Source organism: Scyliorhinus canicula, chromosome 2 (assembly GCF_902713615.1).
Source record: "Scyliorhinus canicula chromosome 2, sScyCan1.1, whole genome shotgun sequence".
Taxonomy (NCBI): domain Eukaryota; kingdom Metazoa; phylum Chordata; class Chondrichthyes; order Carcharhiniformes; family Scyliorhinidae; genus Scyliorhinus; species Scyliorhinus canicula.
This window is the reverse complement of record NC_052147.1, coordinates 2,213,156-2,227,569: the sequence shown is the minus strand read 5'-3', so window position 1 is coordinate 2,227,569 and position 14,414 is coordinate 2,213,156. Positions and strand designations below refer to the sequence as shown.

Here is a 14,414-nt window from a genome sequence, read left to right as displayed (position 1 = left end):
ATTGCAGATTCCTGATTCACAGGCTGTTCAGCCCGAGCGAGGCCTCTGCATGTTGTGAGGGTGATGTCATTCACCGCTATCGTGCCGAGGCCAATGTGAGGTCATTCCTGAAACTCTGCTCCAAGAAGATTCTTTTGTTTCTTTTTGGAGAGAGAATTTTGGACAGATTGGGGAATGAAATGTATTCGTTAGAATTCTGAGACAGAGGTTTGGGATCGGCTCGCATTCCTGCCAATACTCTGCTCAATTTCTGAGGTCAGCTTGAGCCAACCTCAACAAACGTCAAGGTCTCTGGGCACCTCAGCTTGTCCATCAAGAACGTGCATATGTTCAGCCCCACCTCCCCTGGTGCTGGCCCAGCCCGGCCCCACCTCCCCTGGTGCTGGCCCAGCCCGGCCCCACCTCCCCTGGCCCAGCCCGGCCCCACCTCCCCTGGTGCTGGCCCAGCCCGGCCCCACCTCCCCTGGCCCAGCCCGGCCCCACCTCCCCTGGCCCAGCCCAGCCCCACCTCCCCTGGTGCTGGCCCAGCCCGGCCCCACCTCCCCTGGCCCAGCCCGGCCCCACCTCCCCTGGTGCTGGCCCAGCCTGGCCCCTCCTCCCCTGGCCCAGCCCGGCCCCACCTCCCCTGGCCCAGCCCAGCCCCACCTCCCCTGGTGCTGGCCCAGCCCGGCCCCACCTCCCCTGGCCCAGCCTGGCCCCACCTCCCCTGGTGCTGGCCCAGCCAGGCCCCACCTCCCCTGGTGCTGGCCCAGCCCGGCCCCACCTCCCCTGGCCCAGCCCAGCCCCACCTCCCCTGGCCCAGCCCGGCCCCACCTCCCCTGGTGCTGGCCCAGCCTGGCCCCACCTCCCCTGGCCCAGCCCGGCCCCACCTCCCCTGGTGCTGGCCCAGCCCGGCCCCACCTCCCCTGGCCCAGCCCGGCCCCACCTCCCCTGGCCCAGCCCAGCCCCACCTCCCCTGGCCCAGCCCGGCCCCACCTCCCCTGGCCCAGCCTGGCCCCACCTCCCCTGGTGCTGGCCCAGCCCGGCCCCACCTCCCCTGGCCCAGCCCAGCCCCACCTCCCCTGGCCCAGCCCAGCCCCACCTCCCCTGGTGCTGGCCCAGCCCGGCCCCACCTCCCCTGGCCCAGCCTGGCCCCACCTCCCCTGGTGCTGGCCCAGCCTGGCCCCACCTCCCCTGGTGCTGGCCCAGCCCGGCCCCACCTCCCCTGGCCCAGCCCAGCCCCACCTCCCCTGGCCCAGCCCGGCCCCACCTCCCCTGGTGCTGGCCCAGCCTGGCCCCACCTCCCCTGGTGCTGGCCCAGCCTGGCCCCACCTCCCCTGGCCCAGCCCGGCCCCACCTCCCCTGGTGCTGGCCCAGCCCGGCCCCACCTCCCCTGGCCGAGCCCGGCCCCACCTCCCCTGGCCCAGCCCAGCCCCACCTCCCCTGGCCCAGCCCGGCCCCACCTCCCCTGATGCTGGCCCAGCCCGGCCCCACCTCCCCTGGCCCAGCCCGGCCCCACCTCCCCTGGTGCTGGCCCAGCCTGGCCCCACCTCCCCTGGTGCTGGCCCAGCCCGGCCCCCCCTCCCCTGGCCCAGCCCGGCTCCACCTCCCCGGCCCAGCCCGGCCCCACCTCCCCTGGTGCTGGCCCAGCCTGGCCCCACCTCCCGTGGTGCTGGCCCAGCCCAGCCCCACCTCCCCTGGCCCAGCCTGGCCCCACCTCCCCTGGTGCTGGCCCAGCCTGGCCCCACCTCCCCTGGTGCTGGGCCAGCCCGGCCCCACCTCCCCTGGTGCTGGCCCAGCCCGGCCCCCACCTCCCCTGGTGCTGGCCCAGCCCAGCCCCACCTCCCCTGGTGCTGGCCCAGCCCGCCCCCACCTCCCCTGGCCCAGCCCGGCCCCACCTCCCCTGGCCCAGCCTGGCCCCACCTCCCCTGATGCTGGCCCAGCCCGGCCCCACCTCCCCTGGCCCAGCCCAGCCCCACCTCCCCTGGCCCAGCCCAGCCCCACCTCCCCTGGCCCAGCCCAGCCCCACCTCCCCTGGCCCAGCCCGGCCCCACCTCCCCTGGCCCAGCCCGGCTCCACCTCCCCTGGCCCAGCCCGGCTCCACCTCCCCTGGCCCAGCCCGGCCCACCTCCCCTGGCCCAGCCCGGCTCCACCTCCCCTGCCCCAGCCCGGCTCCACCTCCCCTGCCCCAGCCCGGCTCCACCTCCCCTGCCCCAGCCCGGCTCCACCTCCCCTGGCCCAGCCCGGCTCCACCTCCCCTGGCCCAGCCCGGCTCCACCTCCCCTGCCCCAGCCCAGCTCCACCTCCCCTGACCCAGCCCAGCCCCACCTCCCCTGACCCAGCCCAGCCCCACCTCCCCTGGTTCAGCCCGGCTCCACCTCCCCTGGCCCAGACCAGCCCGGCCCCACCTCCCCTGGCCCAGACCAGCCCGGCTCCACCTCCCCTGGCCCAGACCAGCCTGGCTCCACCTCCCCTGGCCCAGACCAGCCCGGCTCCACCTCCCCTGGCCCAGACCAGCCCGGCTCCACCTCCCCTGGTGCTGGCCCAGCCCGGCCCCACCTCCCCTGGCCCAGCCCGGCCCCACCTCCCCTGGCCCAGCCAAGCCCCACCTCCCCTGGTGCTGTCCCAGCCTGGCTCCACCTCCCCTGGTGCTGGCCCAGCCCGGCCCCACCTCCCCTGGTGCTGGCCCAGCCCGGCCCCACCTCCCCTGGCCCAGCCCAGCCCCACCTACCCTGGTGCTGGCCCGGCCCCACCTCCCCTGGCCCAGCCCGGCCCCACCTCCCCTGGCCCAGCCTGGCCCCACCTCCCCTGGCCGAGCCCGGCCCCACCTCCCCTGGCCCAGCCCAGCCCCACCTCCCCTGGCCCAGCCCGGCCCCACCTCCCCTGATGCTGGCCCAGCCCGGCCCCACCTCCCCTGGCCCAGCCCGGCCCCACCTCCCCTGGTGCTGGCCCAGCCTGGCCCCACCTCCCCTGGTGCTGGCCCAGCCCGGCCCCACCTCCCCTGGCCCAGCCCGGCTCCACCTCCCCGGCCCAGCCCGGCCCCACCTCCCCTGGTGCTGGCCCAGCCTGGCCCCACCTCCCGTGGTGCTGGCCCAGCCCAGCCCCACCTCCCCTGGCCCAGCCTGGCCCCACCTCCCCTGGTGCTGGCCCAGCCTGGCCCCACCTCCCCTGGTGCTGGGCCAGCCCGGCCCCACCTCCCCTGGTGCTGGCCCAGCCCGGCCCCACCTCCCCTGGTGCTGGCCCAGCCCAGCCCCACCTCCCCTGGTGCTGGCCCAGCCCGGCCCCACCTCCCCTGGCCCAGCCCGGCCCCACCTCCCCTGGCCCAGCCTGGCCCCACCTCCCCTGATGCTGGCCCAGCCCGGCCCCACCTCCCCTGGCCCAGCCCAGCCCCACCTCCCCTGGCCCAGCCAGCCCCACCTCCCCTGGCCCAGCCCAGCCCCACCTCCCCTGGCCCAGCCCGGCCCCACCTCCCCTGGCCCAGCCCGGCTCCACCTCCCCTGGCCCAGCCCGGCTCCACCTCCCCTGGCCCAGCCCGGCCCACCTCCCCTGGCCCAGCCCGGCTCCACCTCCCCTGCCCCAGCCCGGCTCCACCTCCCCTGCCCCAGCCCGGCCCCACCCCCCCTGCCCCAGCCCGGCTCCACCTCCCCTGGCCCAGCCCGGCCCACCTCCCCTGGCCCAGCCCGGCTCCACCTCCCCTGCCCCAGCCCAGCTCCACCTCCCCTGACCCAGCCCAGCCCCACCTCCCCTGACCCAGCCCAGCCCCACCTCCCCTGGTTCAGCCCGGCTCCACCTCCCCTGGCCCAGACCAGCCCGGCCCCACCTCCCCTGGCCCAGACCAGCCCGGCTCCACCTCCCCTGGCCCAGACCAGCCTGGCTCCACCTCCCCTGGCCCAGACCAGCCCGGCTCCACCTCCCCTGGCCCAGACCAGCCCGGCTCCACCTCCCCTGGTGCTGGCCCAGCCCGGCCCCACCTCCCCTGGCCCAGCCCGGCCCCACCTCCCCTGGCCCAGCCAAGCCCCACCTCCCCTGGTGCTGTCCCAGCCTGGCTCCACCTCCCCTGGTGCTGGCCCAGCCCGGCCCCACCTCCCCTGGTGCTGGCCCAGCCCGGCCCCACCTCCCCTGGCCCAGCCCAGCCCCACCTACCCTGGTGCTGGCCCGGCTCCACCTCCCCTGGCCCAGCCCGGCCCCACCTCCCCTGGCCCAGCCTGGCCCCACCTCCCCTGGTGCTGGCCCGGCTCCACCTCCCCTGGTGCTGGCCCAGCCCGGCTCCACCTCCCCTGCCCCAGCCCGGCCCCACCTCTCCTGCCCCAGCCCAGCTCCACCTCCCCTGGCCCAGCCAAGCCCCACCTCCCCTGGTGCTGGCCCAGCCTGGCCCCACCTCCCCTGGCCCAGCCCGGCCCCACCTCCCCTGGCCCAGCCCGGCCCCACCTCCCCTGGCCCAGCCCGGCCCCACCTCCCCTGGCCCAGCCCGGCCCCACCTACCCTGGTGCTGGCCCGGCTCCACCTCCCCTGGCCCAGCCCAGCCCCACCTACCCTGGTGCTGGCCCAGCCTGGCCCCACCGCCCCTGGCCCAGCCCGGCTCCACCTCCCCTGGTGCTGGCCCAGCCCGGTCCCCGCCTCTCCTGGCGTCAGCCCGGCCCCGCCTCCCCTGGCGTCGGCCCAGCCCGCCTCCCCAGGCGTCGGCCCAGCCCGCCTCCCCTGGCGTTGTCCTGGCCCCGCCTCCCCTGGCATCAGCCTGGCCCCGCCTCCCCATGATGTCAGCAAGGCCCCGCCTCCCCGGCGTCAGCCCGGCCCCACCTCCCCATGACGTCAGCCCGGCCCCACCTCCACATGACGTCAGCCCGGCCCCACCTCCACATGACGTCAGCCCGGCCCCGCCTCCCCTGGCACCACCCCAGCCCCACCTCCTCACATGCTGGCCCGACCCCACCACCCTTCTACCTGACCATGCCACACATCTTAGAAGAGAAAAGAGAATAAGTATCTCCCCAACACCAAAGTCAATTCCCAGCCTCCTACAGCAGACCATCCACTGCTTCCTGAGCTCCTTATGTTGGCATAGGCTGGGTAAAAAATAGACAAAGAAGTTTGAGTGCAGAGCGGTAGCATTGTGTTTCAGGCAGCTCCAGAACCTTAATAAGGAAGAAAATGTTGCAAGGGATTGGCTTTGGAGACAGGCTGCAGTCAGTGCAGGTCTTTTAAGGAGACTTTGGAAAGTAGGGGAAAGGGAGGCAACGGTTAGTAACAGAATTATGTAGTGAGGCAGGACTATTGACCCCATCAGGCCTATGGTGAGAGAGGGAGTAAGTTAATATGCAGGAACTGAGTTGGGAGAGAGTTAAAGGAGTCAGTGATGCTTATTAGGTGTGAGTGGTTGTGGGTTGAGGGGGGACAGGGGTGACTTTCCTTCCCAGGTGTGGACTCATCGCCTGGGTCTTTTTCTGTTTTTATTCTGGATTTTTAGCATAGCCGAGTTTTACTCTTTTCCTGTGCCATTTCTTTTCAAAACACATTGTATATAATTGTTGAAAATGGTTTACAGTGAGAATGATTTGGAGGAACTCCTCACAATCTACACCCACAAGAATAAATCAGCCAGTGTCTTCCTGGGGACCCAAGCCAGGAATGGAAAGCAGAGCAACAGTGAGCAGCCAATCGGCTCCAAAACCACAGCAGGTGGGTATCTGCAGCTGCAAAGAAACATTATTTAGCAGCTCTGTATGTTCCCCCCAGCTACAAAACCTTACTTCCTGGTGTCATAAGAACATAAGAACTAGGAGCAGGAGTCGGCCATCTGGCCCCTCGAGCCTGCTCCGCCATTCAATGGGATCATGGCTGATCTTTTGTGGACTCAGCTCCACTTTCCGGCCGGAACACCATAACCCTTAATCCCTTTATTCTTCAAAAAACTATGATATACTTGTGTCAGTGTGTTCCTTCATAAATCATAAAGTGAGGGGTGGCATGTGGCGCAGTGGTTAGCACTGGGACTGTGGCGCTGAGGACCTGGGTTCGAATCCCAACCCTGGGTCACTGTCCGTGTGGAGTTTGCACATTCTCCCCGTGTCTGCGTGGGTTTCACCCCCACAACCCAAATATGTGCAGAGTAGGTGGATTGGCCACACAATTGCCTCTTAATTGAAAAAAATAATTGGTACACTAAATTTATATTTTTAAAAATTATAAAGCGAATTGTTTATATAATGTACAAAGGTTCAATAATTTCTTTACCATAGCATCTTTTTCTTACCAAGTGTTGGCCTGTTACTTTTTTAAAAATAATTTTTCTTCAAATTTTCATAAAAAAGAAAACAATAACAAGAACAAAAAAAAAACAGAACCACCCCCGGCATAAATACAAAAGAGAAACAATAAATTAACGCCCGTCATTGGCAAAAAACATTCAACCCAACACAAAAACAAAGACACCCCCCTCCCCCCCCGCCACCCCGGGTTGCTGCTGCTGCTGACCTTTTGTTTTTACCATTCTGCCAGGAGATCTAGGAATGGTTGCCATCTCCTGAAAAACCCTTGTACTGATCCCCTTAGGGCAAATTTCACCCTCTCCAATTTAATAAACCCCGCCATATCGTTGATCCAGGCCTCCACGCTTGGGGGCCTCGCATCCTTCCACTGAAGAAGAATCCTCCGCCGGGCTACTAGGGACGCAAAGGCCAGAACACCGGCCTCTTTCGCCTCCTGCACTCCCGGCTCCACTGCAACCTCAAATATTGCGAGTCCCCAGCCTGGATTGACCCTGGATCCTACCACCCTCGATACCGTCCTTGCTACCCCCTTCCAAAATTCCCCCAGCGATGGGCATGCCCAGAACATGTGGACATGGTTTGCTGGGCTCCCTGAGCACCTAATACACCTGTCCTCACCCCCAAAAAACCAGCTCATCCTTGTCCCGGTCATATGAGCCCTATGCAGTACCTTAAACTGTATGAGGCTAAGCCTCGCACACGAAGAGGAGGAGTTCACCCTTTCTAGGGCATCCGCCCACATCCCCTCCTCAATCTCCTCCTCCCATTTATCTTTCAGCTCCTCCACCGAGGCCTCGTCTACCTCCTGCATCACCTGGTACACTTCCGAGATCCTCCCTTCTCCAACCCATACCCCCGAGAGCACCCTGTCCTGGACCCCACGCGGCGGCAGCAGGGGGAACCCCGCCACCAGCCGCCTGACAAACGCCCTTACTTGCTTGTACCTAAAGGTGTTCCCAGGGGGGGAGCCTGAACTTCCCTTCCCTTCCCTTATCCTGAAAAAGGCCTTCAGGATAAGGATGGGGAGGCACTGGAACAGGAACAGAAATCTCGGGAGCACCGTCATCTTGACTGATTGCACCCTACCCGCCAAAGACAGCGGCAGCATGTCCCATCTCTTAAACTCCTCCTCCATTTGCTCCACCAGCCTTGTGAGGTTTAGCTTATGCAAGGCCCCCCAGCTCCTGGCCACCTGAACCCCCAAGTACCTGAAGCTCCTCTCCGCCCTTTTCAGTGGGAACCTCCCAATCCCCCCTCCTGGTCCCCCGGGTGTACCACAAACAGCTCGCCTTTCCCAAAGTTAAGCTTATACCCTGAGAAATCCCCAAATTCCCGGAGAATCCCCATCACCACCGGCATTCCCCCCACCGGGTCCGCCACATACAACAATAGGTCATCCGCATAGAGCGACACTCGGTGCTCCTCCCCACCCTGGATCAGCCACCTCCAATCCCCCGACTCCCTCAGCGCCATAGCCAGGGGTTCAATTGCCAGTGCAAAAAGTAGGGGGGACAGGGGACACCCCTGCCTCGTCCCTCGGTATAGTCGAAAATACTCCGACCTGTTGGTCTGTTACTTTTAATGTTGTCGCATCTCGACCTTGCAACTGAATGGTATTTGACAGTAATGTGATATTTTTAAGCCATTTCAAAGAACAATACAGCACAGGAACAGGCCCTTCGACCCTCCAAGCCTGTGCCGATCACGTGTCCTATCTAGACCAACCGGCTGCATCCTTCTATACCCTGTCTGTTCAGGTACTATCCAGATGAGTCTTAAAGGTCGCTAACGTATCTGCCTCAACCACCTCACTTGGCAGTGCATTCCAGGCCACCACCACCTTCTGTGTAAAATATACTTCCCCCGCACATCTCCACTGAACCTTTCTCCCCCTCACCTTGAACTTGTGCCCCCTTGTAATTTTCAATTCCGCCCTGGGAAAAAGCTTCTAACTGTTCACCCTATCTATACCCCTAATAATTTTATAAACTTCAGGTTGCCCCTCAGCCTCCGTCTCTCTAGGGAGAACAATCCCAGTTTATTTAATCTCTCCTCATATCTAACTTCAGATAAACCTGAAACACCTGTGCCAGTATCTAGCTTGAAATCTGGGGAGTCACCATTTACTTCTAACTTAATCCTCCAATAATTATTTTCTTCTTTGTTAACTTCTGAAAAGAAGGTTATTTGTTTGCACTGTGACTCTTCCACTTCTTGGATTTTACTTGGTTTTCTTGTTGTGAGCCAAAGGAACTTTGGATCTGCAAACTATTTTAAAGTGCCCTAACTTCCCACGGATGTCGTACTCAGTTACCTCTGCTGGACAGTTTTCCCGTTTTTGAAGGGTTTTCCCATCACACAGAGCTTGGTGCTTGGCAAGTTTTTCCCAATTTCTTGGCATTTGGCTTCACTGCACTATTTCTTTTTTGTCCGACATATTGAATGGTTTCACTCTTTTTGCAAGGGATGTCGCTTGCCCCATAAACAGTGGCTGTAGCTTCTCAAACTTGGTCCATCGCACCATTTGTACTGCCATTATGAGAGTTAAACCTTCCCTGTTTGCAAAAGGTCTGATTGGAGTCCCGTGCTTACTCCACAACTGTTTGAGGCATAGGGGGTTGGGTCCATATATTGCCTTGGTGGCTCTGGGATAAAACAATAAAAGGTATTAGTTAAACCACACCTGGAATACTGTGCACAATTTTGGTCCCTTATCTAAGGACAGATATATTGGCATTGGAGGCAGTCCTGAGAAGGTTCACTGGGTTGATCCCGGGTATGGAGGGATGCTCTGATGAGGTGAGGGTGAGTAGGTTGGGCCTGTGCTCATTGGAATTTAGAAGAATGATAGGTGATCTTATTGGTTGAGCACAGTGGCTGGTTTAGCACAGTGGGCTAAACAGCTGGCTTGCAATGCAGAAAAATGCCAGCAGCGCAGGTTCAATTCCCGTACCGACCTCCCCGAACAGGCGCCGGAATGTGGCGACTCGGGGCTTTTCACAGTAACTTTATTGAAGCCTACTTGTGACAATAAGCGATTTTCATTAGTTTTATTATTGACGTACATATCGCATTCTTGGGGGGTTGACAGGGTAGATGCTGAGAGGTTGATTCCCCCTTGTGGGAGAGTCTCGGGCCAGAAGGCAGAATCTCAGAGTAAGGGGTCATCTATTTAAGACAGAGGTGAGGAGGAATTTCTTCTTTCTGAGGGTAGTGAATCTGTGGAATTCTTTACTGTGGAGGCTGGGTCGTTAACTCTGTTCAAGGCTGAGAAAGGCAATTATTTTACTCAGTAAAGGAACCAAAGGTTATGGGTTTAAGATGGGAAAGTGAAGTTGAAGATGATCATACAGATCCATAAAAAAGTTATAGCCTAGAAGGCCATTTGGCCCATCTTGTCTATGCTGGCCGAGGAGTCACAGGTCCCCTTTCTAATCCCACCTCCCTGCACCCAGTCTATAGCCCTGTAGCTTAAAGCACTTAAGGTGCAGATTCAATCACTTCTTAAAAGAGTTTAGGGTCTCTGCTTCCACCACCAACTCGGGCAGCGAATTCCAGACTCCCACTACCCTCTGCATAAAAAAAGTTCTTCATGTTTCCTCCACCTTCTGCCACTAACCTTGAATCCATGTCCCCTGGGTCTAGAATTCTCCACCAATGGAAACAATTTTATCCTGTCCATTCTATCTCTTCCCCTCATATCAGATCGGTCATGATCTCCTTGAATGGTGGAGCAGACCCGATGGACCCAAGTGGCGTATGTCTGCTCCTATCTTATGGTCTAATCAGAGTTGTGTTGAAGGTAAAAATAATTTGTTTGCATTTCTGTTTGAACCATCCCAAAACATGCCACATTGCCAAAGAGGTAATTATTCACGTTTGCACTTTGGTCAGAAGATTTTTTTGTTTTATTAATCTGAGTGTATCTGCAGACAGCAGCAAGTAGTTCAGTTTCAGAGTTCTGTTCTGAACTCGATATGTTTACTGTATTCTCCCTCCACAGAAGCTGCCAGACCTGCTGAGTTTATTCAGCATTTTCTGTTTTTAGTTCAGTTTTGGGATAAGACTGAGACAGTTGTAGCTTTGCTTTTGGTGTAGAACACATCTCACTCGAAAGTGACAGTCGGCTAGGCCTTCATTTCAAGCAGACAAAACAGTAACGTCATCATTCACCAGTTAGAATGTGCGCAGGGGACTCAATCTCACTTTGGATTTCATGAGGGAAAAGCAACTGGAAGATTTGTTCTCGCCAGCAGCTAGTCCTCTCAGAGCTTTGTGGCAGAAAGCATTCAACAATATTATAGATTTATAGAGAAATACAGCACAGAACAGGCCCTTCGGCCCACGATGTTGCGCCGAACTTTTGTCCTAGGTTAATCATAGAATTTTGGACAATTTTTCATGGCCAATCCACCCAACCTGCACATCTTTGGACTGTGGGAGGAAACCGGAGTACCCGGAGGAAACCCACGCAGTCACGGGGAGGATGTGCAGACTCCACACAGACAGTGACCCAAGTCGAAATCGAACTTGGGACCCTGGAGCTGTGAAGCAATTGTGCTATCCACAATGCTACCGTGCTGCCCTTAAGAAGTTAACCTGCACTCCCTTATTCTACCCTAATCCAAGTACCTATCCAATAGCCGCTTGAAGGTCCATAAATTTTCCGACTCAACTACTACCACAGGCAGTGCATTCCATGCCCCCACTACTCTCTGGGTAAAGAACCTACCTCTGACATCCCCTCTATATCTTCCACCATTTATCTTAAATATTAGCTTGGAAAGCTGTGAGAAGGTAATTGTGCCTCTGCTGTCAACCTGATCATGGTGTTGAGGCATCCACAGTTGTGAGGTTTCTAAAAAAAAAAGGTGGAGGGTCACGTAGCTGAGATACGAATGGAAGAACCCCCATAGAATCTTCTCAGTGGATCATCGGAACATTGAAAAGAATTAAAGTGAATTCTGGACAACTGTGGCATACTTTGGGGCCAGTCCCAGGAAAAGTGATTAAACCCTCAAGTTTTTGTAAGATAAGGAACCTCTCAAGAGGAAGTAAGAAGTAAAATGAGTGTATAGCTCAAGTCTTTGTGAGCTGTATGTAGTGTTATCATAGTGTTATCATAGAATTTGCAGTGCAGACAGAGGCCATTCGGCCCATCGAGTCTGCACCGGCCCTTGGACGGGCACCCACTTAAGACCTCCTCCTCCTGTACCCTCTCCAAAGCCTCCACATCCTTCTGGTAGTGTGGCGATCAGAATTGAACACTGTATTCCAAGTGTGGCCATCTAAGGTTCCATAAAGCTGCAACATGACTTGCCAATTTTTAAACTCAATGCCCCGACTGATGAAGGCAAACTTGCCGTATGCCTTCTTGACTACCTTCTCCACCTGCATTACCATTTTCAGTGACCTGTGGACCTGTACACCCAGATCCCTCTGCCTATCCATACTCTTAAGTTTCCTGCCATTTACTGTATATTTCCCATCTGTATTGGACCTTACAAAATGCTTACCTCACATTTGTCCGGATTAAACTTCATCTGCCATCTCTCCGCCCAAGTCTCCAACTGATCTCTATCCTATTGTATCCTCTGACGGTCCTAATCGCTATCCGCAATTCCACCAACCTTTGTTTCGTTCGCAAACTTAACCTTCAGACCAGTTACATTTTCCTCCAAATCATTTATATATCTTACAAATTCCCTGTTGGCTAATTACTGGGTGTTTGGATTTCTTCTTTAAATATTAATGGTCTCTAACAGAATTAGAACAGTCTGTGTAAATCATGTTTTGTGTCCTGTTTGATTTAATCCTTCTGACAGCTGAGATTCTACAGGTAACTACTATTGATCGGTCATTCTCTGCTATTCTGCAGGACCAGCTGTACCCAAGGAAGAAGACTCCAGTGCCTCAGATGGATCAGGTGATGGAAGGCTCCGTTTTACAGAGAGCTCTTCGATGCAGGTCTCCTCTAGTCATAATGTTCATCCTCCACACACAGCTTTGCAGCAAGAAGGCAACCAGCCCTTGCCCACTTCCCTGCCCACCTGCACGACTCCGGTTCAGGATCTGGCTGCCTTGCTGGCTGAGGCAGTGGGCAGGACTGGCACAGGGGTCTGCAGAACAGCCTCAGCTACCCCGACATCTCATCACCCCCAGTACCCAAGCAGACTCCATCGACCCAATTCCAGTACTCTCCCTATTGCTTCAGCATCTTCCTTCCAAGCAGCTACCCAGATCTACAGCCGGAAACTATCCAGGCCCGTCTCAGCCACAGCTGGTGAGTACGCATGGAACTGAGGTACACCCTTGTTCACTCCCAGCTCAGCTTCCCTGAGATATACACAGATAAATATATACTTAGAAATGTTTTTTCTTTCCCCACTATCGCAACAGGTTGTTTAGCAATGCTTGCATCTTGTACCGAGTTTGACAGACGGGTTGCTTTGCCAGGCTTTCTTTCATGTAGTGTCATATAAAGCATGAAGTGCCAAGACTGAAAAGTTCCTGAAGGACTAGCCTGCGTAACAGTTAGTTAAACCTTCACACACGGATGTCCGAGCGTGTCTGAAAGTTAACTTGAAATGAGAGTCTGCACTCGCTATTAGTTTGCCAGCTTGAAGTATAGTCACTTCTTTGGTCAGGTGCATCTGTGTGCTGGAAAGGGCTCTGGAAAGGGCTGTGCTCTGCTTCCCTTAGATCCGCCTTGCCCCTCCCACATTTTATTCAGGGACTGGGAATTCCCATTGGGAAACCCAATCGGGGAAACATTAAAAAAAGACGCCACAAGGATAGAAGTTGTGTGAGGTAGAACTCCCACCTCAAGAATCAGTTGAGAGAAATGGTGTGGAAAATGGCCTCAATACTGATGACTTGCTCTTTTAACCCCCTTAACTTTGCTTGTGTGCTCCTCTGTCCCTGGAGAATAAGCTGGAGGTATTGTAACAGCAATCCTATGTTTCGCATGCGGTAATCAAGGTATCACGCCACCCCTGCTGCCCGATGGAGATGCCCGTCATGTGGAAAGGGGCCAGTCTTGGCATTGCAAGACCAAACCTCTTAGTGGTGTATAAATTTCCCACTCACTCACCCATGCACCAAATGTTATGGTGAGGCCTACTCCTGCACTGCTGTCAGTGCCTGCTTTGACTAGCTGTCGGGAACTGTCCAGTTGAGACCTGCCACTGAATCCCCCTCTTTTCATTTCTTCCTCTTTCTCCTGTGGATAAAAGACGAGGTGTGAACGTGTGTAATTTCTGCCCGTTTAGGTATGGCCTTACTGCACAGTGCATAGCGGGCAGTCATCCCCTCGAGCCTGCTCTGCCATTTCATTAGATAATGGCTGATCGCCTACCTCAATGCCATTTTCCCGCACTATCCTTGCAAACCTTGATAAAGACTCGTGTTGTGGCTTTTCCCCTCTCCTCAGGATCGGGTGTGCGAAGCCTCCACCGGCAGCATCCACCAACAGTTGGCACACTCGGGGAAGGTGATTATCATCCCGCTCCAAGTGAAGATTTGAACCATGAAGCCATCTCCATCGTGCTGCAGCGCTTGGCAGCAAAGCAGAAAGCTCGGCAATACTCAGCCTCCAGTCATCTCAGTCTTCTAACACAGCAGGTGAGTAATGCCTCCCCTCAGCCCAGTGTAGCATCATGCTGCAAAAAAACAAATGGAACATAGTCTGAACCTTGGATGTCTTACAAGGTGAACGGGTTCTCGGCTAAAGGTAAGTCAGCCACTCAAACTGACAAATATGAGGTAGTGAGATTCTGGATTCATACTGACTTCATTGTCTGTCGAGAGAGCATTCGGAGAACAGAGGATGTTCAACCCAGAAGTGACAGACCATCGTCTTCACAATGGCCTGATGTCAATAATAATTAATTCAATAAATATTGATACAAACTGTCTGGAACATAGTGGTGGCATGGAAGTATCAGGAAATCCAAGAAATTGGATTATTTTCTGCTGGTTATATATTTTGAAACTGTGGGAGAATGTAAGATGCTTAAGGTAGGGACAGCTTGGCTATGTTAATGGCCATTGATACATTGATGAGCTTAGTAATACTGCAAACAGATGTTTATGTAAAGCAAGTTGGTAACAATGGGGAACAGAACATCAAGGGATTTGAATAAAGTCTTAAAGTTTCAAAGGAAGAGA

General features: G+C 57.2%; 1 protein-coding gene across 3 annotated transcripts in view; it reads left to right on the top strand.

The window, feature by feature from the left end:
* Nucleotides 1-14,414, top strand: part of ttll5 (tubulin tyrosine ligase-like family, member 5) — a 509,143-nt gene that overhangs the window by 216,240 nt on the left and 278,489 nt on the right. For all 3 annotated transcript variants that reach the window (XM_038821737.1, XM_038821754.1, XM_038821747.1), the window contains exons 25-27: nt 5,522-5,655; nt 12,124-12,528; nt 13,678-13,868. In XM_038821737.1, coding sequence (XP_038677665.1) covers nt 5,522-5,655; nt 12,124-12,528; nt 13,678-13,868 — 730 coding nt within the window. The remainder of the gene's footprint in view (nt 1-5,521; nt 5,656-12,123; nt 12,529-13,677; nt 13,869-14,414) is intronic.